General features: G+C 45.9%; 1 protein-coding gene and 1 pseudogene across 1 annotated transcript in view; one reads left to right on the forward strand and one right to left on the reverse strand.

Moving 5' to 3' along the window:
- LOC126456226 (prostaglandin reductase 1-like) overlaps positions 1-15,580 on the forward strand; it is a 58,853-nt gene extending 43,273 nt beyond the window's left edge. The window contains exon 3 of the mRNA XM_050091982.1: positions 12,751-15,580. Within this exon, the coding sequence (XP_049947939.1) occupies positions 12,751-13,203 (453 nt within the window). The 3' untranslated portion in view covers positions 13,204-15,580. The remainder of the gene's footprint in view (positions 1-12,750) is intronic.
- LOC126428041 (5S ribosomal RNA) lies at positions 13,944-14,061 on the reverse strand (annotated as a pseudogene).
- Positions 15,581-22,486: the final 6,906 nt, after the last annotated feature.

Raw genomic sequence — 22,486 nt, forward strand, 5'->3', positions numbered from 1 at the left:
CTACATGGATACTCTGCAAATCACATTTAAGTGCCTGGTAGAGGGTTCATCGAACCACCTTCAAAATTCTCTATTATTCCAATCTCGTATAGCGCGCGGGAAGAATGAACACCTATATCTTTCCGTACGAGCCCTGATTTCCCTTGTTTTATCGTGGTGATCGTTCCTCCCTATGTAGGTCGGAGTCAACAAAATATTTTCGCATGCGGACGACAAAGTTGGTGATTAGAATTTCGTGAGAAGATTCCGTCGCAACGAAAAACGCCTTTCATTTAATGATGTCCATCCCAAATCCTGTATCATTTCTGTGACACTCTCTCCCATATTTCGCGATAATACAAAACGTGCTGCCTTTCTTTGAACTTTTTCGATGTACTCAGTCAGTCCTATCTGGTAAGGTCCCACACCGCGCAACAGTATTCTAAAAGAGGACGGACAAGCGTAGTGTAGGCAGTCTCCTTAGTAGGTCTGTTCCATTTTCTAAGTGTCCCGCCAATGAAACGCAGTCTATGGTTAGCCTTCCCCACAACATTTTCTATGTTTTCCTTCCAATTTAAATTGTTCGTAATTGTAATTCAATGGAAGGAATACCTGGAGAACGTTACCTGCCATCATCTGTTCTGCCAGCAGAGCGGCATCAGGAAGGTGGTGATACAGCATAGGGGTGCTTTTTCACGGCTATTCCCTTATTTCTCTTAAGAAAACGCTAAATGATTGTTTGCATCAGCATAAAGCAATAACTGTGAGGCAATGATTTTTGGATATATTTCTCGAAATGGACTGGCCTGCCTAGTGTTCCGCTCTATAACTGCCCACGTCGTGTTGTGCCAACTCCACTGTAGCTTGTATGGATTTTTAAGTTTGTTTTATATGCCCAACTTCTAATTTCACCACACAAGTCTCTAGGATTGAGCAGTTATTGCCCGATGACGACACGCAATACAGTTTGTTAAAGCGGAGTTTGCCGTTATTAATTATGTTTTTAGATTTAATTTTATTACTCGTACAGAGACTCAACGTTCCTTTAACAGCGAGTCGTCAAAATAAGTATGATATGCTAATGTCTTTGCAATACATAATGTCGACTATTGAGTTAAAGTTCGTACCTATTTTGCTATTTTAGAGAAGAGAAATCTTAAGCGCTTCTGCTTCTATAGTCTCAGTATCAAATGTTCACTAATTTCAATTTACTTCCTACCTCAGTTCAGTATTTAACACAAATTATAAAAATGGTTCAAATGGCTCTGAGCACTATGGGACTCAACTGCTGTGGTCATTAGTCCCCTAGAACTTAGAACTACTTAAACCTAACTAACCTAAGGACATCACACACATCCATGCCCGAGGCAGGATTCGAACCTGCGACCGTAGCAGTCGCACGGTTCCGGACTGCGCGCCTAGAACCGCGAGACCAGCGCGGCCGGCCACAAATTATATATCAATGTCATTTCAGAGATATTACGTCGGTTCCACACTAACGGAATAACACGTAATTGTCACTGAATATCATTTTTATTAATAATCCTTTTTATTATGACGTAAATGTTAATGAATGATCACTATCTAGGAGGAAAGAGGGATTCATCCTAATCATGAGATAATAGCTTTTAATGAGCCCGCAATCGTTAATTAAATAAAAAGTCACGTTCAAGGATGATATGCGAACAACTTACGTTACGCCCGTTTTCACGTATCTGTCAAAACTAATCCTGTCGCTCACAATTCAAATTAACACTGACGTTAACCCCTTTTGTCGGAACATCGAATCGTAACTATTATGTGAAAGTTTTTTATAGTCCTCGAATTAATTCCTTTGAGATACGCGCACGACTGAACAGCACAACGGAACACAAACGACTTGTTTTAACAACCGAACAATGCAATGACGTTACATTACGACAATGTTCGCCCAATGAACATCTTTGACTATCTTTTCTACTCTGCTTAATTAAATTATTCCTAATTACAATTTATTCAGCTATTTAACGAAAACATCTAACAAAAAATAAAAAATTTATCCCAACGTAAAAGATCCGTTATAGCTCCGAAGTTAAACCCGATGTAACAGCTTTGGGAAGAATCAAAACTTCGCTCCAAAAATGGAATGAAGATTAGGGTTTAAGAACCCATCTACGTCGATATCGTTAATTGAGTAGCACAATCTCACATTGTTGCAAAGATGTGGAAGGAAGTCGGTCGTGCCCTTTAAAAGGAGCAATTTTGGGGAATCGCGACTTCGTTCCAGACCTCAGCGTCCAGCATCAGTACCTCCTCTCCTTTAGGCTCTTGAGCAAGAATGGGCTGCCATTTGTCCACAGACATTGTCACCTCACTGTCAATTTCATCAGGAGTGCTAAAGCCTTTACAAAGGCCAAGGGTGGAAATGTCCCATATTAACGTTCACTAACCGGTTTCTGGGTACTTTTGACCAGATAGCGTTACCTGTAAGGCACGAAGCACTCAAGTTACTGGTCACTGACACGGAGCAGTCATATCCCTTCAGATTTAGTCAGGTTATTATGAGCATTAGTGCACTAACAGTGGTGTTAGACGTCGTTACCCTGAGGTGACAAAAGCCATGGAATACCTTCTAAAATCGAACTGGACTTCCACCTGCCTGGTGTAATGCGGCAACCCGACGTAGAATGGACTCGAAATATCATTGGAAGACTCCTGCAGAAATATTGATCCGTGATGCCTCTATAGCCATCCATAATTGCGAAATTGTTTCCGTTGCTGACCTCTAGATCATGTCTCATAAATAAAGCGTTCGGCAATGTGAAACGGTGCAAGATGTTCAAAATTCTGAGAAAAACAGAGGTAAGCTTGTAAGGTGGCTATAATTTCGCACCTTATAAGAACTCATCCACATACTTTGCCGTGACCTAGAACCACAATTAGGTATCATTTCATAGGTTGTACATCGTATATATGAATATTTAAAGAAGACTGACATTGTCACGTACGCCTTGTAAATAATTGTTAAAGCTTATCACATGAAAGGAGACGGAGTGTCTTTATTAACAGAACGGCGTAATGAATTATTGCCTATACTACACTCCTGGAAATGGAAAAAAGAACACATTGACACCGGTGTGTCAGACTCACCATACTTGCTCCGGACACTGCGAGAGGGCTGTACAAGCAATGATCACACGCACGGCACAGCGGACACACCAGGAACCGCGGTGTTGGCCGTCGAATGGCGCTAGCTGCGCAGCATTTGTGCACCGCCGCCGTCAGTGTCAGCCAGTTTGCCGTGGCATACGGAGCTCCATCGCAGTCTTTAACACTGGTAGCATGCCGCGACAGCGTGGATGTGAACCGTATGTGCAGTTGACGGACTTTGAGCGAGGGCGTATAGTGGGCATGCGGGAGGCCGGGTGGACGTACCGCCGAATTGCTCAACATGTGGGGCGTGAGGTCTCCACAGTACATCGATGTTGTCGCCAGTGGTCGGCGGAAGGTGCACGTGCCCGTCGACCTGGGACCGGACCGCAGCGACGCACGGATGCACGCCAAGACCGTAGGATCCTACGCAGTGCCGTAGGGGACCGCGCCGCCACTTCCCAGCAAATTAGGGACACTGTTGCTCCTGGGGTATCGGCGAGGACCATTCGCAACCGTCTCCATGAAGCTGGGCTACGGTCCCGCACACCGTTAGGCCGTCTTCCGCTCACGCCCCAATATCGTGCAGCCCGCCTCCAGTGGTGTCGCGACAGGCGTGAATGGAGGAACGAATGGAGACGTGTCGTCTTCAGCGATGAGAGTCGCTTCTGCCTTGGTGCCAATGATGGTCGTATGCGTGTTTGGCGCCGTGCAGGTGAGCGCCACAATCAGGACTGCATACGACCGAGGCACACAGGGCCAACACCCGGCATCATGGTGTGGGGAGCGATCTGCTACACTGGCCGTACACCACTGGTGATCGTCGAGGGGACACTGAATAGTGCACGGTACATCCAAACCGTCATCGAACCCATCGTTCTACCATTCCTAGACCGGCAAGGGAACTTGCTGTTCCAACAGGACAATGCACGTCCGCATGTATCCCGTGCCACCCAACGTGCTCTAGAAGGTGTAAGTCAACTACCCTGGCCAGCAAGATCTCCGGATCTGTCCCCCATTGAGCATGTTTGGGACTGGATGAAGCGTCGTCTCACGCGGTCTGCACGTCTAGCACGAACGCTGGTCCAACTGAGGCGCCAGCTGGAAATGGCATGGCAAGCCGTTCCACAGGACTACATCCAGCATCTCTACGATCGTCTCCATGGGAGAATAGCAGCCTGCATTGCTGCGAAAGGTGGATATACACCGTACTAGTGCCGACATTGTGCGTGCTCTGTTGCCTGTGTCTATGTGCCTGTGGTTCTGTCAGTGTGATCATGTGATGTATCTGACCCCAGGAATGTGTCAATAAAGTTTCCCCTTCCTGGGACAATGAATTCACGGTGTTCTTATTTCAATTTCCAGGAGTGTAGTTGAGGTTGGAACGCCAGTGGAGGTGAAACGGCAGGCAGAAGTAATGCTCTGGGTAGAAGGTCCACACACACGTGTTGCTCCCGCTTAAAAACAGGAAGTAGGTAGACGGACGTCGTGGCACCTGAGCTCTGGAGCACAATAAGGTGACGGCCGGCCGCTATTGTAGCAGGACTGGAAGGATAAGTGGGAACTCTGCAAATCTTGGATGCAGGTGAGAGGAACGAAGAAGCGGCACCTCGGACACCACGCAGGCTGGGTTATTTCCACGGATTGTACGAGTATAGGCTTTTCCTCGCAAACTTTCCGCGCTGGACGACAAAAGACTAAAATATGGTTGGTCGGCGTTCGGAAGAATCTGTAGAGAGAGAGAATAGTCCGCGGTTTCGGGAGTATGATTCGTTTTCGGAATTACGAGGGTGGGGGGCCGAGCCTTGCTGGCAAGACAAAAGTGGAGAGACGAGGTCTTCCGTGGTGACGGTCGTTCGCTATCTGCTTTGTTGGTATAGATGGGACTTGCTATCTTTGCACTCAGGAGAGTTTATAGTTAGACCTGTTAGGCACTGTACTGTTGCGAACCTATACGTTTCTGGACTTCACCTCTGGGTTGGAAGTCGTCGTTGAGTCCGCAGCGTTCAGTAACTGAGAGCATTTCTTCTGCCTATACTTACGTTGAGACGTTATCTGAACTCCGTCAGAGGACCGCCTTCTGCCGTCCTAGTGTTTGAAACAGTTTATTTCTGGCTGGAGTTCTTCCATCGTCGCAGACGAGTACGAGAACCACCACTTCGACACACCGGACGCAGTACAGGCGGTGATATCGCAAATTGCTTCGGCTTATTATGACTATAAAGCTAAACAGCTGTGATCACGTAACTTTTGTTTCCACTGACGTTGCACATCACTGTAGATCATCTTTGAAAGTAGTGTCTTCTAGCGTTTGGTACGCAGATGTCAGTCATTTCGCGGTATTGATATTAGACCGCGCAGTCATAATAAGGGGTAGAGTTGGCCAATTGATTAATAATTTTAGTTAGGAAATATAGACATATTTACTTGAAGCGTTGATTTTAATCTATAATCCATATTGAACATCAACGTTTATCACTTAGTAGTATTCGTTGCCATCATCATTCATTTATGTTTAGATTGTAGTTTATATGCAAAAAAAGAGCATTAAGAGATCCTAAGATCTGGTTCAGGGGTTAGTCAGACAGGCCAAATCATTATTTTAGCGTTTATTATTATCCGTTGCGCAAATTCATTTTTACACCCGCCTTGGAAGCTATAGGGAGAGACGGGTAGTAATACAATACCTACAAGAGCCAAGACGGGATAATAAGAGTGGACGGCCAAGGACTAAATGCTCAGATTAAAAAGGATGTAAGATAGGGACGTCGTCTTTCCCCCCTATTGTTCAATCTGCACATCGAAGAAGCAATGATGGAAATAAAAGAAAGGTTCAGGAGTGGAATCAAAATTCAAAGTGAAAGGATATAAGTAGTACGATTCGCTGATGACATCGCGATTCTGAGTGAAAGTGAAGAAGAACTACATGATATGCTGAATGCAATGAACTATCTATTGAGTAAGTGGCAGAAATGTGAACAGCGAGGAAATTAACATCAGGATTGATGGTCACGAAGTAGATGAAGTTAAGGAATTGTGCTACCTAAGCAGTAAAATAACCAATGATGGACGGAGAAAGGAGTACATCAAAAGAAAACTAGCACTGACAGGAAGGGCATTCCCGGCCCAGAGAAGTCTACTAGTATCAAACATAGGCCTTAATTTGAGGAAGAAATTTCTGAGAATGTACGTCTGGAGCACAGCATTGTATTGTAGGGAAGCAGCCTACTCACGCTGTAGTAAATTCACATCAGTTTCCATTGTGTGCCAGCCAGTCTGCTGTAACTAGCTCTGACGTCATAAATGTTGCGCAATACCTTAAAAATCAAGCAAATGACCTAAAACTTTTCTAGCATGTCAGCAATAATACTAAATTAATGTGTGTTAAATATCAGCTCGATAACTTCAGCCATTTTCGAAATTTGGACGTTTTTCTGGAAAAATCATTGGCGCAACAGAAAAGAGCTAGAGACTTCAAAATTTATATTTAGATTCATCTTTCATAATGATTTAATAAAAACAGTACTTTGGATTTCACAAATTAAGACTTTAGTGGAAATTCATGAGTTTCTGGTTTTCGTCTCAAAACTGAAGGAAGCAAGATAGATTAAGTAGGCTAGTAAATAAGGCTAGGATGTTTAGATTTAAATAGATTGGAGGTCCGCTATGATTATGAAGATGTGTAAAGTTTCTTTCTAATACCTATAAAATTATAGCGATAGCGGATCTCAAAAGGGACAGTTCAGAGCTCATCTGCTGCGTGCAGGGTAATTAGATTAATTCTCTCGCCCAAAGTATTTAACTTAGCCACGTCAAAATTTTATTATCAATACTTACCTGCGTGCTGAATGCACGTTTAAATTAAGAGCTTCTTCGGCCATCAGCCAAAGAAGCTATAAATTATTATGTAACTTGAAGTGGTGCGTTACTAGCCCAGCGGCTAGTCGGGAGAGCGGATTTAATCAGGCGTTCCCTCAGCCGTCCGCACCGCGGCTTTATATATAAGAACACTGCGCGAGGAAGCAAGGCCCCAGTTCTCTCCAGACGCTGAATGACACGCCATCTGTGTCGGTAGTCGCGTCGCATCAGTGTATCTGCTACAAACAGCCTCGGGTGCCGTATTAAGTTACTAGAGATACGCGGAACCATGAAAACATTTCATGTGAAGTGTTAATTCTGGGATGATTTTCATTATCTAGCTTCAGTTTGCGTATTGTCGTATTTTCACGTGCCGTCGCGGGACAGTCATTCTACCAAATATTTAGCGTGGCGTTTGATGAAATATTTTCATCAAATTATGGCGAGCATTCTTTTTAACATTTGATTCGGACATTTATAGTGCATCAGCGCATTAGACTCTGAACTGTTCTGTTAGTTAGGTTGTAGGGATACTTGTGGTTTTTATTAGTGAATTTCAGAATATACTCAACTATTTTGGAAAACCGTTTTTGATTAGAAATCCCAGACAATCTCCTAATTCCTCAGAGCTATAAGCTGCAGCTATAAGAACATTCTCAGGTAAAGTGGGCACTAGGATATCTATTTACTGGCTCCAAGTTTTATTAAATCACTTTCTGGGGGTCACGGAGTAAATAGAGAGCCAGTGTTGAGAACGGCAAAAGACAGCAATAACAACATACAAAAAGCTAGAAACTGATTCAACACGCAAGCGTTTATACAACAGTAGATAATTTATTCTTATACAAACTTATACATCCGCCGCCCCACATATGGTGCATCGGCCGGGAAATGTTTCTACAGTCTACAAATACTTTTTACAAACTTATACATCCGCCGCCCCACAGTATGATAGTGAAACATAGACTGTGGGAAACCAGAAAAGGAGAGAATCGAAGCATTTGAGATTTGGTGTTACAGGTGAATGTTGAAAATTACGTGGACTCATAACGCAAGGAATGAGGAGGTGCTGCACAGAATCTGAGAGGAAAGGAATATGTGGAAAACACTGAGAAGGAGATGGGATAGGATCATAGGACATATGTTAAGACATCAGGGGATGACTTCCGTGGTACTAGAGAGAGTTGTAGAGGACAAAATCTATAGAGGAAGACAGAGATCCGAGTACATCCAGCAAATAACTGAGAACATAGGTTGCAAGTGCTATTCTGAGATAAAGAAGTTGGCACAGGAGCAGAATTTGTGGCGGGCCGCATGAAACCAGTCTGAAGACTGATGACCCAAAAAAATGGGAAAAAGAAGAAAATGTTCGATGGGATTCGTGTCGGGCGATCTGGCTGGCCAAATCTTGTATAGAATATTCTTCAAGCCAACCGCAAAAACAGTTGTGGCCCGGTCATAGTGCATTGCCACCCGTAAAAGTTCCATCGTTGTTCCTATACACGTCCATGAATGACTACAAATGGTCTCCAAGTAGCCGAACATAACCATTTGCTGTCAGTGACCGGTTCAGTTGGAACAGAGGCCACAGTCAGTCACAAGTAAACACAGCCCACACTATTATGGAGCCACCACCAGCTTCCACAGTGCCTTGTGGACAACTTGGGCCCATGATATTGTGGGCTCTGCGCCAGAGTCGAGTTCTATCGTCAGATCTTAACAAATGGAATCTGGACTTAACCCACCAGGTCACACTTTTCCAATCGTGTAGGGTCCAGCCGAGATGGTCACGATCCCTGGATAGCCGCTCCAGGGGATACCGTACCGTTAGGAAAGGGACACGCGTCAGTCGTCTTCTGCCATAGCCCATTAACGCCATTTTTTGGTTTATTGTCCTAACTGATACGTTCGTTGTACGTCTCACATTGCAGTGCTGTTTGTCTGTTAGCACTGACAACTCTACGCAAACAACGCTGCTCTCGGTCGTTAAGTGAAGGCTGTTAGCCACTGTGTTGTACATGGTAAGAGGTAATGCCTGACATTTGGTATTCTGAGCACACTCTTGACACTGTATCTCGGATTATACAGGGTGGTCCATTGATAGTGACCGGCCCAAATATCTCACGAAATAAGCATCAAACGAAAAAACTACAAAGAACGAAACTCGTCTAGCTCGAAGGGGAAAACCAGACGGCGCTATGGTTGGCCCGATGGATGGCGCTTCCATGGGTCAAACGGATATCAACTGGGGTAGTAGGGGATCCTCGTTTTTATTACATATTCGTGTAGTACGTAAATAAATATTAATGTTTTAGTTTGATCACTTTTTTCGCTTTGTGACAGATGGTGCTGTTTAAGCACAAACATATGGCTCACAATTTTAGACGAACAGTTGGTAACAGGTAGGTTTTTTAAATTAAACTACAGAACGCAGGCAGCACGTAACATTCCGCCAGTACGGACGGTATTTGCTTCGTGATACATTACCCGTGTTAAAATGGACCGTTTACCAATTGCGGGAAAGGTCGATATGGTGTTGATGTATGGCTATTGTGATCAAAATGCCCCACGGGCGTGTGTTATGTATGCTGCTCGGTATCCTGGACGACATCATCCAAGTGTCCGGACAGTTCGCCGGATAGTTACGTTATTTAAGGAAACAGGAAATGTTCAGCCACATGTGAAACGTCAACCACGACCTACAACAAATGATGCCCAAGTAGGTGTTTTAGCTGCTGTCGCGGCTAATCCGCACATCAGTAGCAGAGAAACTGGGCGAGAATCGGCAATCTCAAAAACGTCGGTGTTGAGAATGCTACATCAACATTGATTGCAGCCGTACCATATTTCTATGCACCAGGAATTGCATGGCGACGACTTTGAACGTGGTGTACAGTTCTGCCACTGGCCACAAGAGAAATTACGGGACGATGACAGATTTTTGCACGCGTTCTGTTTAGCGACGAAGCGTCATCACCAAGAACGGTAACGTAAAGCGGCATAATATACACTATTGGGCAACGGAAAATCCACGATGCCTGCGACAAATGGAACATCAGCGACCTTGGCGGGTTAATGTATGGTGCGGCATTATGGGAGGAAGGATAATTGGCCCCCATTTTATCGATGGCAGTCTAAATGGTGCAACTGATGCTGATTTACTACGTAATGTTATACCGATGTTACTAAAAGATGTTACACTACATGACAGAATGGCGATGTACTTCCAACATGATGGATGTCCGGCAGATAGTTCGCGTGCAGTTGGAGCGGTAGTGAATAGGTGTATTGGTCTTCGAAGCACCATACCATGGCCCGCACGTTCACCGGATCTGACGTCTCCGGATTTCTTTCTGTGGGGAAAGATGAAGGATATTTGCTATCGTGATCCACCGACAACGCCTGACAACATGCGTCAGCGCATTGTCAATGGATGTGTGAACATTACGGAAGGCGAATTACTCGCTGTTGAGAGGAATGTCGTTACACGTATTGCCAAATGCATTGAGGTTGACGGACATCATTATGAGCATTTATTCCATTACTGTGGTATTTACAGGTAATCACGCTGTAACAGCATGCGAAAATGACAAGTTTACAAAGGTACGTGTATCAGATTGGAAGGACCGAAATAAAGTGTTCAAACGTACCTACGTTCTGTATTTTAATTTAAAAAACCTACCTGTTACCAACTGTTCGTCTAAAATGTGAGCCATATGTTTGTGACTATTACAGCGCCATCTAACACAAAGCGAAAAAAGTGGTCCAACTAAAACATTCATATTTCTTTGCGCACTACACGAATATGTAATAAAAAATGGGGGTTCATATTTCAAAGAACGCAGTTCAAATCCGTTTGACCTATGGCAGCGCCATCTTGCGGGCCAATCATGGCGCCATCTGGTTTGCCCCTTTAAGGCAGACGAGTTTCGTTCTTTGTAGTTTTTTCGTTTGATGCTCGTTCCGTGAGATATTTGGTCCGGTCACGATCAATGGACCACCCTGTATAATTCACTAACAATTTCCGAAATCGAATTTCCAATGCGTTTAGCATCATCTACCATTCCGCATTCAACGCCTGTTAATTCCCGTCGTGCGGCCTTAATGATGTCGGAAACTTGAGTTCAAATGACAGCTCCAGCTATGCAGTGCTCTTGTAAACCTCGTGTACGCGATGCTACCGCCATCTGTACATGTGCATATCGCTATCCATGACTCAGTATGTATGAGAACCGCCAAATCTCCAAAGTCCACAGTATATATAAATGACCTAGTAGATAGTGTCGGAAGTTCCATGCGGCTTTTCGCGGATGATGCAGTAGTATACAGAGAAGTTGCAGCATTAGAAAACTGCAGCGAAATGCTGGAAGACATGCAGCGGATAGGCACTTGTTGTTGTTGTTGTTGTCTTCAGTCCTGAGCTCTCCATGCCAGTCTACATTTTATATCCTCTCTACTTCGACCATCATCAGTTATATTGCTCCCCAAATAGCAAAACTCCTTTACTACTTTAAGTGCCTCATTTCCTAATCTAATTCCCTCAGCATCACCCGATTTAATTCGACTACATTCCATTATCCTCGTTTTGTTTTTGTTGATGTTCATCTTATATCCTCCTTTCAAGACACTGTCCATTCTGTTCAACTGCTCTTCCAAGTCCTTTGCTGACTATGATAGAATTACAATGTCATCGGCGAACCTCAAAGTTTTTATTTTTTCTCCATGGATTTTAATACCTACTCCGAATTTTTCTTTTGTTTCCTTTACTGCTTGCTCAATATACAGATTGAATAACAATGGGGAGAGGCTATAACTCTGTCTCACTCCCTTCCCAACCACTGCTTCCCTTTGATACCCCTCGTCTCTTACAACTGCCATCTGGTTTCTGTACAAATTGTAAATAGCCTTTCGCTTCCTGTATTTCACCCCTGCCACCTTTAGAACTTGAAATAGAATATTCCAGTCAACATTGTCAAAAGCTTTCTCTAAGTCTAGAAATGCTAGAAACGTAGGTTTGCCTTTCCTTAATCTTTCTTCTAACACTTCTGATACTTAACATAGACAAATGTAATGTATTGCGAATACATAGAAAGAAGGATCCTTTATTGTATGATTATATGATAGCGGAACAAACACTGGTAGCCCTTACTTCTGTAGAATATTTGGGAGTATGCGTACGGAACGAGTTGAAGTGGAATGATCATATAAAATTAATTGTTGGTAAGGCGGGTGCCAGGATGAGATTCATTGGGAGAGTCCTTAGAAAATGTAGTCCATCAAAGGAGGTGGCTTACAAAACACTTGTTCGACCTATCCTTGAGGGATCCGTACCAGGTCGGGTTGACAGAGGAGATAGAGAAGATCCAAAGAAGAGCGGCCCGTTGCGTCACAGGGTTATTTGGTAAGCGTGATAGCGTTACGGACATGTTAAGCAAACTCAAGTGGCAGACTCTGCAAGAGAGACGCTCTGCATCGCGGTGTAGCTTGCTGTCCAGGTTTCTAGAGGGTGCGTTCCTGGATGAGGTATCGAATATATTGCTTCCCCCTACTTATATCTCCCGAGGAGATTACGAATGTAAAATTAGAGAGATTCGAGCGCGCACGGAGGCTTTCCGGCAGTTGTTCTTCCCGCGAACCATACGCGACTGGGACAGGAAAAGGAGGTAATGACTGTGGCACGTAAAGTGCCCTCCGCCACACACCGTCGGGTGGCTTGCGGAGTATGAATGTAGATGTAGATAGCTTGCCTCAATATACGCCACTTGTGCTCCCGCGCCTTTGCAGGTGAGGTGGCTGACGGAAGAGCTGGGCTTCGAGCACGCCTTCAACTACCAGACGAGCGACGTGGGCGCGGCGCTGCGGCGGGTGGCGCCCGGCGGGGTCGACGTCTACTACGACACGGTGGGCGGCGACCTGAGCTCGGCGGTGGCCGACTGCATGCGCCAGAGGGGCCGCATCGCCGTGTGCGGCTGCGTGTCCACGTACCGCGACCCGCGCCCGCCCAAGATGCTGCTCATCCCGCCCGCCGTCGTCCGCAAGCGGCTGCGCATGGACGGCTTCATGTTCACCCAGTGGCGCGACCGCTGGCCGGAGGCCGACGAGCGGATGGCGCTCTGGATCAGGCAGGGCCGGCTCAAGTGGCGGGAGACCATCACCGACGGCTTCCTCAACACGCCGCGCGCGTTCGCCGCCATGCTCAGGGGCGACGCCATCGGCAAGGCTCTCGTCAAAGTCTGACCACAAACTCCAGTGCTCGAATGTACACGCGGCTGACTGACTGTGGACCTCTCACTTTTCCCACCGAGCAGATTCCCGAATGTGAAAGTGACTTGAGCGTAGACTATCGCAGCCATAGGCATCTCGATCTGAGAGAGTGGCGTCGTGCATAAGGAATGTACTCGAACGTGGGGGTACGGCAGGTGGCCTTCAAGGAGAAACTGCAAAGTGATGATCTAATGGCAGTACACCGGTGTATATGAGGGGCGTTCGCTAACTAACGCAACACATTTTTTTCTGATAGTTGGCTTCATTCAGGTTCCAGTACACGAGGCCGGCCGGGGTGGCCGAGCGGTTCTAGGCGCCACATTCCGGAACCGCGCGGCTGCTATGGTCACAGTTTCGAATCCTGCCTCGGGCATGGATGTGTGTGATGTCCTTAGGTTCGTTAGGTTTAAGTAGTTCTAAGTTCTAGCAAACTGATGACCTCAGAAGTTAAGTCCCACAGTGCTCAGAGCCATCTGAACCAGTACACGATATTATTCCCCACTCTTTTAAAAAGCACTCCGTCTTCAGGCCACGAGTGGCCTTCCGGGACCATCCAACCGCCGTGTCATCGTCGGCGGAGGATGCGGATAGGTGGGCCGTTGTGTCAGCACACCGCTCTCCCGGTCCTAAGATGGTATTCTTGACCGAAGTCGCTACTGTTCGGTCGAGTAGCTCCTCAATTGGCATCACGAGGCTGAGTCGACCCCGAAAAATGGCAACAGCGCATGGCGGCCCGGATGGTCACCCATCCAAGTGCCGACCACGCCCGACAGCGCTCAACTTCGGTGATCTCACGGGAACCGGTGTATCCACTGCGGCAAGGCCGTTGCCATTCCCCACTCTTTTGGCTACAGAAATCTGTTTTTCAACACAATCTGAGTTCAATGCGACGGCCTACGCCACATCACTCGGAGGGCACGGTACCACTCTACATCGGAACCAATACCCTTCACCATCAGTATCCTCCTCTCAACCATGTACTGTTTCCCGTGGAGTGCATCCTTCACTGGCCCAAAGAGATGGAAGTCAGAAGGTGCGAGATCCGTTTCGCAGTGATGAGCCTATGTTCATCACCTGTGACCGTGATCCACAGAAAATTGTCACCATCAGTCTCGTAACGGGCAACCAGTTACGCACAATTGGCCTTTCGTTGCCCTTTATGGTCCTCTGCTAGGTGGCGAGGAATCCAGTAGGCACACAGAAGTACCCCAACTGGTGCACGAGTACGTCAGCACTACCAACAGAGACGTACAGCTGAGCAGCGAGGTGTTTCATTGCGATCCGTAGATCACCTCTAATGAGAGTGTCCGCACGTTTCAACATTGCAGGAGTGGCAGCGTCGTGCGCGGCCAGCTGACACGTGGGAGATCAGACGAGTTTCTGCGATCTTGTGTCGATGATGACAGTTGCCTCGCCGAATGACTCGCTGTGCTTTTGGTAACTGCCAGACCTCCGTAGACATTGCGCAAACACCTGTGAATATCTGTGATGATCTGGCTTTCCACCAAGAGAAACTCAGTGACATCTGTCTGCTTGCAATGCACCTCCGTTACAGACGCCGTTTTGAGGGCTACACATAACGCTGAGCCGGCCGCTGTGGCCGAGCGGTTCTAGGCGTTTCAGTCTGGAATCGCGCGACCTCTACGGTCGCAGGTTCGAATCTTGCCTCGGGCATGAACGATTGTGATGTCCTTAGGTTAATTAGGTTTAAGTAGTTCTAAGTTCTAGTGGACTGATGACCTCAGATGTTAAGTCCCATAGTGCTCAGAGCCATTTGAACCATAACGCTGCCACATGCTGGAACTTTACGAGACTGCAGGGGCTGCGGCAGAAATATTCCATGATGTCCCACAACAAATTCCGCATTTATTCAGCCAAAATTGGCGGACAAAAAAGTGCTGCATTACTAATTGAACGCCCCTCATAACGTGACTGAAGTGGAAAGTGTTACCTCGTGAAACACTAGTCCGTTATCTATTAAACATTGAGAATATGGTCTTGAAACAACAGGTGTTAAATGATTAAATTTTCGTTCAGCCTGGAACAGACAGCCAGCACCAGTGTCAGTACGAGGTTTCGTCCCCATGGTGACGAATACTCCCTCGTTGTTGTTGTTGTGGTCTTCATTCCTGAGACGTAATTGTTATGATGTGGAAGCAAAAACGAGCAATTTCTTGCCTAGTGTGAACCACATGCTGATAATGTAGAAGCGTTGGCAAAGGTGAATGTACCTTGTTGGTGATTTTACTGGACATAAATTTCAAGTCATTGTTTATTGATGAACAGGCAGTCAGCATATTATACATCACGATAAGAACAGTTACACAACTGTTGATTATAACGATGGTTAATGTCAGCTTGGACTTCATAATATTTGTTATAAAAGAAAAAAATCTTTCGTCTTGCAAGTCAGTAAAAAAATTTACAAGTTAGACCTTGATTTATTTTAAACCCACTCTTCGACACACAACTTTATAAACATACGTAACAAACATATCAATTGACTTCACATGTATTAAAACCCTCATGCAACCTTAGCGTCACTAGCGCACTAAAGTTTAACACAGTTAAATGGTGACAACCTCGCATTGATAGCTCTCATACATTTGATCACTTGTCGCTCAGTCCCGGAGCTAACAGCGCAGTAAATATTTAAGAGCAACCAAATGGTGGCACCCTTCATAAACTAAACTTTCAATGGAACATGAGAGTGCTTTCAATTACTTAACAGACACACAGGTACAATATATGTAACAACTACAAGCCTAACTTAATACTAATCTTACAAAGGGAAGAATGAGGAACAATCTTGGCAACCAAAACAAAGCCCTCATTTGTGTTAGCGACAAATAAACTAACATATGCAGTTTAATAAGACACAGGCTCATGCTAGCAGGCAACACTAAAGTGACGCAACGCATGATACTAACATGGCGCAAAAGCCGCAACAAAAAGGAAGTCGCCATAATAAACCACAACAACAAATCCATGTCGCTCATACGCCGATCAGCCGTACTGTCTGCCACACAGTGTCACTCAGAAACTAATCAACAACAATCACTGCAAAGCTAACACTAACGATCAACACTATGTCCACGTCACACTGCTGCAGTAGCACACAGCAATAAAGAGGAAAGCAGACTAAATAGAACTTATCAGAACAGAATGCCACCGAGCGAGGTGGCGCAGTGGTTAGCACACTGGACTCGCATTCGGGAGCACGACGGTTCAATCCCGCGTCCGGCCATCCAGATTTAGGTTTTCCGTGATTCCCCTAAATCGCTCCAGGCAAATGCCGGGATGGTTCCTTTGAAAGGGCACGGCCGACTACCTTCCCCGTCCTTCCCTAATTCGATGAGACCGATGACCTCGCTGTTTGGTCTCTTCCCCCAAACAACCCCAACCCAACAGAATGCACGATGATCCACAACAAGCAGACAACAACGACACTCCAGCGATTATGGCTTGGTGGCTATCTATCCCCTAGCAATCATAGGTGAACAGCATGCTGACATGGCCCTGTCACTTTCATGTCCACATTCACCGGAATGCGACAGGCATATCATCTGTCCGGGCGCCGTACTCCATACATGGCAGCAAGAAGATGGCAGTCAAACAGCCTCCACTCGTCGCCTGTAACTGCACGGCTTCGACTCAGGTGATGTATTCCATACACGACAGCAAAATGTGAAACACAGATTCTGCACGCTTTGCCAGCAGTTCGCTACAACCGTTGTCGCCCAGCGATCGCACCTCCATGACATCAATACAGAGACTGGTTGTCCGCAGCTCGTGGTCTTGCGGTAGCGTTCTCGCTTCCCGAGAACGGGTTCCCGGGTTCGATTCCCGGCGGGGTCAGGGATTTTCTCTGCCTCGTGATGACTGGGTGTTGTGTGTCATTCATCATCATTGACTCGCAAGTCGCCGAAGTGGCGTCAACTAAAAAGGACTTGCAATACGGCGGCCGAACTTCCCCGCATGGGGCCTCCCGGCCAACAATGCCATATCATTTCATTTTATTTCATTACAGACTGGTTGCTCCCCAACGCACTACGGCCGACAGTGCGTCCATTTCCTCGTCCTCAGGCAGACTCGGCGAGACTCAAATTGGTTCAAATGGCTCTGAGCACTATGGGACTTAACATCTATGGTCATCAGTCCCCTAGAACTTAGAACTACTTACACCTAACTAACATAAGGACATCACACAACACCCAGCCATCACGAGGCAGAGAAAATCCCTGACCCCGCCGGGAATCGAACCCGGGAACCCGGGCGTGGGAAGCGAGAACGCTACCGCACGACCACGAGATGCGGGCTCGGCGAGACTCCATAGCTGCCGAAAGCGCTCAGGCTTCCTCCATAGCCACAGAGAACACCAGTCACACTGCACTCAGAGCAAAGCTCTCTGACAACGACAGGCAGAGATGTTCCTGGAATGGGTCAAATGCTGTCATTGTTCATGAAGAGTGCTGTTTAGAGGTTCGTATATACATCTGCCCACCACACCCCAGAAATCATCAGCAGTGCCAAATCTGCGGATTCGCAAGCCCAGCCAAAGTCCCACACATTCCTCAAGACATGTTTGGTGTAAACTGCAGTGCAGGCTGTTGCATTATCTGGTGGAATATGCCATTTGGTACCTGGGCACGGATGGGATGACAACAGCGTTTACCTTCCTTGCCACATACTGGCAAGCATTCAGCCGCACTTCAGAAATTATCGGAAGTCTTGTCATATCCAGTGGCTCCCCACACCGTTATTTCAGTAGTTGGAAAGATCTGGGTCTCGAGAATCGCCGCCTCCTATGATCTTTCACCATGTCACCCACATAATTGTTAGCATCAATCTGATTGGCACAGGCAGCAGCGAGCCTCATAGCTGTACAGCGTAGAATGCCACTCAGTTTGACTCTGGCTCTATAATGCTCTATTATCTGTGTTACGGTGTCAAATACTAAATGTCACATGAGAACCTAACATGTCAATCTAGGTCCCTCATAACCTCTTTCCATGTTCAAATGTGTGTGAAATCTTATGGGACTCAACTGCTAAGGTCATCAGTCCGTAAGCTTAAACACTACTTAACCTAAATTATCCTAAGGACAAACCTGTGCCGAGGGAGGACTCGAACCTCCGCCGGTACCAGCCGCACTGTCCATGACTGCAGCGCCTTAGACCGCTCGGCTAATCCCGCACGGCGCTCTTTACATGTTTCAGCTATGCCTGTTCGCCATAGCGAGCCGAACAAACACATGACCTTCTTGTGGTGTAGTTGTTCTATAATGGATAATGCCTTATCTTCTAACCATTCTGCTCTCCCAACGGTAGTTCGTCTCCAATTGATGATTCGACCGTTTTCAAAATCGGAAAGATGTCGGTGAGCTGCACATGCACGTTCTCTGCATTTGCTGCGTGGCGATCCCTGCCTGCAAACTCCCAGCAACACCGGACACTTTCAGTAGCCATCATGAGCTCACACCATACTTCATCTGCAGGAATGGCTTTTTTCCGTACTGAAAAATAATTTCGCATAAGGATGAAAGTTTGATCGACTTATCCCACTGAAATTGAAATACTGAAGTATCAGTCCTCTACTGTCCTGTTACTGTTTTCCTGGTGTAATACTTCGCATTTCCGTCAGCGTGTTCTTCTTCCTCCTTGCCCCATGGGCGTCACGGAACTGGATGACTGTGACAGGATGAGGGGTCGAACTGCTTTATTTATGATAACTTTAGTTGTATTTGAAAGACTATTACCACTGCAGTCTCTGAAGCTTCTTCGCACTGTTCCATTTGTTAATGAGACTATCATCACTTCTCGCTGTCGCAGTTAATATTTGCCTTTACTTATGGTAAACTGAGATTTAAAAACATTTCAGTTTGCACCATAATTTTCCAGCTGAAATAAGAATTTTCATTGTACTTTGTTGTATTTATCACACAGTTTGTCACAGTTTATGTAATAGTGCAAAACATCACAGAGTTCTGTACACTTCTGCACATTAAATAGCAGTTATTTTCGTTTTAGAATATGATGAATACTTTTATTTTTAAGTACCCTTAAAACCAACAACAAAAATACGAAAGTGTGCTGAAAAGTAATGCCTCCGGTCTCGTCATTCTGTTCTCAATATCAGTTGACTGTGTCAGTGTGAGAGATTCAGCGTGTTGTAATCGAGTGTCGAATTGGAACAGTTTGTCCACTCACGGAGCACCCTCCCTTCAGCATCACAGTGCCACACCAGAGAAGAGTGCTGCGACATCCAGAACACTCGGACGCCTTGGATTCTGCGTCATCGATCATCCTTCGTACTATCCCGACTTGGCCCCACGCGATTTTCTTATGTTTCCGAAACATAAACAACACCATTGGGGACTTCACTTGATAGTGGTGAAGCGGTGCACCCAGAATGGGGTTGCGGCTCCGAGAACAAAGTCGTACATTCCACAGTGTCGGTATCAGCAAAGTCGCCTCTCTCGTTGGAACAAATGTGTTCGTAACAGGTTACTACTTCGAGAAACAAATAAGCAGACCTGAAAAAAAAGGATGTATAATGGAATAAAGTCTGTTTTATTTAAAAAGCTTTCAGAATTTACACACACAAAAATCGAAGGCATTACTTTTCGGCGCATCCATGTAGTTGCATGTGCCCATGTGTACCACGAGGCCGTCCGACTGTGGTAGCGTGTTGTCTTCTACTAGGTTCTACCCACGGAGCGAGATGAAGCACTGATTAAGACGCCTAGCTTACATTCTGAGTGACTGGATACAAGACCTCTCTCCAGCCATCACCATTTCCCTACATCACTCAAAACAAATGCCCGGAAATTACTGCAACAACTCATGATGACACCCGTCTCAAACTCTGTCAGAGGTTGACAACGCTGTCTGACATTACTAAAATACACTACTGGCCATTAAATTTGCTACACCAAGAAGAAATGCAGAAGATAAACGGGTATTCATTGGACATATATATTATACTAGAACTGACATGTGATTACATTTTAACTGAATTTGGGTGCATAGATCCTGAGAACTCAGTACCCAGAACAATCACCTATGGCCGTAATAACGGCCTTGATACGACTGGGCATTGAGTTAAACAGAGCTTGGATGGCGTGTACAGGTACAGCTGCACATGCAGCTTCAACACGATACCACAGTTCATCGAGAGTAGTCACTGTCGTATTGTAACGAGACAGTTGCTCGGCCACCATTGACCAGACGTTTCCAATTGGTAAGAGATCTGGAGAATGTGCTGGCCAGGGCAGCAGTCGAACATTTTCTGTATCCAGAAAGGCCCGTACAGGACCTGCAACATGCGGTCGTGCATTATCCTGCTGAAATGTAGTGTTTCGCAGGGATCGAATGAAGGGTAGAGCCACGGGTCGTAACACATCTGAAATGTAACGTCCACTGTTCAAAGTGCCGTCAGTGCGTACAAGAGGTGACCGAGACGTGTAACCGATGGCGCCCCATATCATCACGCCGGGTGATACGCCAGTATGGCGATGACGAATACACGCTGCCAATGTGCGTTCACCGCGATCTCGCCAAACACGGATGAGACCATCATGATGCTGTAAACAGAACCTGGATTCATCCGAAAAAATGACGTTTTGCCATTCGTGCATCCAGGTTCGTCGTTGAGTACACTATCGCAGGTGCTCCTGTCTGTGGTTCAGCGTCAAGGGTAACCGCAGCCATGGTCTCCGAGCTGATAGTCCATGCTGCTGCAAGCGTTGTCGAACTGCTCGTGCAGATGGTTGTTGTCTTGCAAACGTCGCCATCTGTTGACTCACGGATCGAGACGTGGCTCCACGATCCGTTACAGCCATACGGATAAGATACCTGTCATCTCGACTGCTAGTGATACGAGGCAGTTGGGTTCCAGCACGGCGTTCCGTATTACCCTCCTGAACCCACCGATACGATATTGTGCTAACAGTCATCGGATCTCGACCAACGCGAGCAGCAATGTCGCGATACGATAAACCGCAATCGCGATTGGCTACAATCCGACCTTTATCAAAGTCGGAAACGTGATGGTACGCATTTCTCCTCCTTACACGAGGCATCACAACAACCCTTCACCAGGCAACGCCTGTCAACTGCTGTTTGTGTATGAGAAATCGGTTGGAAACTTTCCTCATGTCAGCACGTTGTAGGTGTCGCGACCGGCGCCAACCTTGTGTGAATGCTCTGAAAAGCTAATCATTTAATCATTTACATATCACAGCATCTTCTTCAAATCGGTTAAATTTCGCGTCTGTAGCACGCCATCTTCGTGGTGTAGCAATTTTAATGGCCAGTAGTGTAAAATCAAGGCTTCCGGTCCAGATTGTATATCAGTCAAGTTCCTCTCGAAGTATGCTGATAAAATAGCTCCATATTTAGCAACTATATACAACCGCTCGCTCGCAGAAAGCTCCGTACCTAAAGACTGGAAAACTGCTCAAGTCACACCAATACCCAAAAAGGGAAGTAGGAATAATCCATTGTATAGCACGCCCATATCACTAACGTCGATTTGCAGTAGGGTTTTGGAACATATACTGTATTCGAACATTATGAAGTACCTCGAAGAAAACGATTTATTGACACGTAGTCAGCACGGATTCCGAAAACATCATTCTTGTTAAACACAACTAGCTCCTTATACCCATGATATGATGACTGTTATCGACAGAGGATGGCAAATTGATTCCATATTTTTAGATTTCCAGAAGCCTCTCGACACCGTTCCTCACAAGCGTCTTCTAACTACTTGCCTGTGGAATACCACCTTAGTTGTGCGACTGGATTCGTGATTTCCTATCAGAAAGGTCACAGTTCGTAGTAATAGACGGAAAGCCATCGAGTAAAATAGAAATAATATCCGGCGTTCCCAGGGAAGTGTTATAGGCCTTCTGTTGTTCCTGATCTATATTAACGACATTTGAGACAATCTCAGCAGCCGTCTTAGATTGTTTGCAGATGATGCTGTCATTTACCGTCTTGTAAAGTCATCAGATGCTTAAAAGGAATTGCAAAATGACTTACATAAGATATCTGTGTGGTGCGAAAAGTGGCAGTTGACCATGAATAAAGGAAATCGTGAAGTTCTTCACATGAGTACTAAAAGAAATCCGCTAAATTTCGATTACGCGATGTTGTTGTGGTCTTCAGTCCTGAGACTGGTTTGATGCAGCTCTCCATGCTACTCTACCCTGTGCAAGCTTCTTCATCTCCCAGTACCTACTGCAGCCTAC

Source organism: Schistocerca serialis, chromosome 1 (assembly GCF_023864345.2).
Source record: "Schistocerca serialis cubense isolate TAMUIC-IGC-003099 chromosome 1, iqSchSeri2.2, whole genome shotgun sequence".
NCBI lineage: Eukaryota > Metazoa > Arthropoda > Insecta > Orthoptera > Acrididae > Schistocerca > Schistocerca serialis.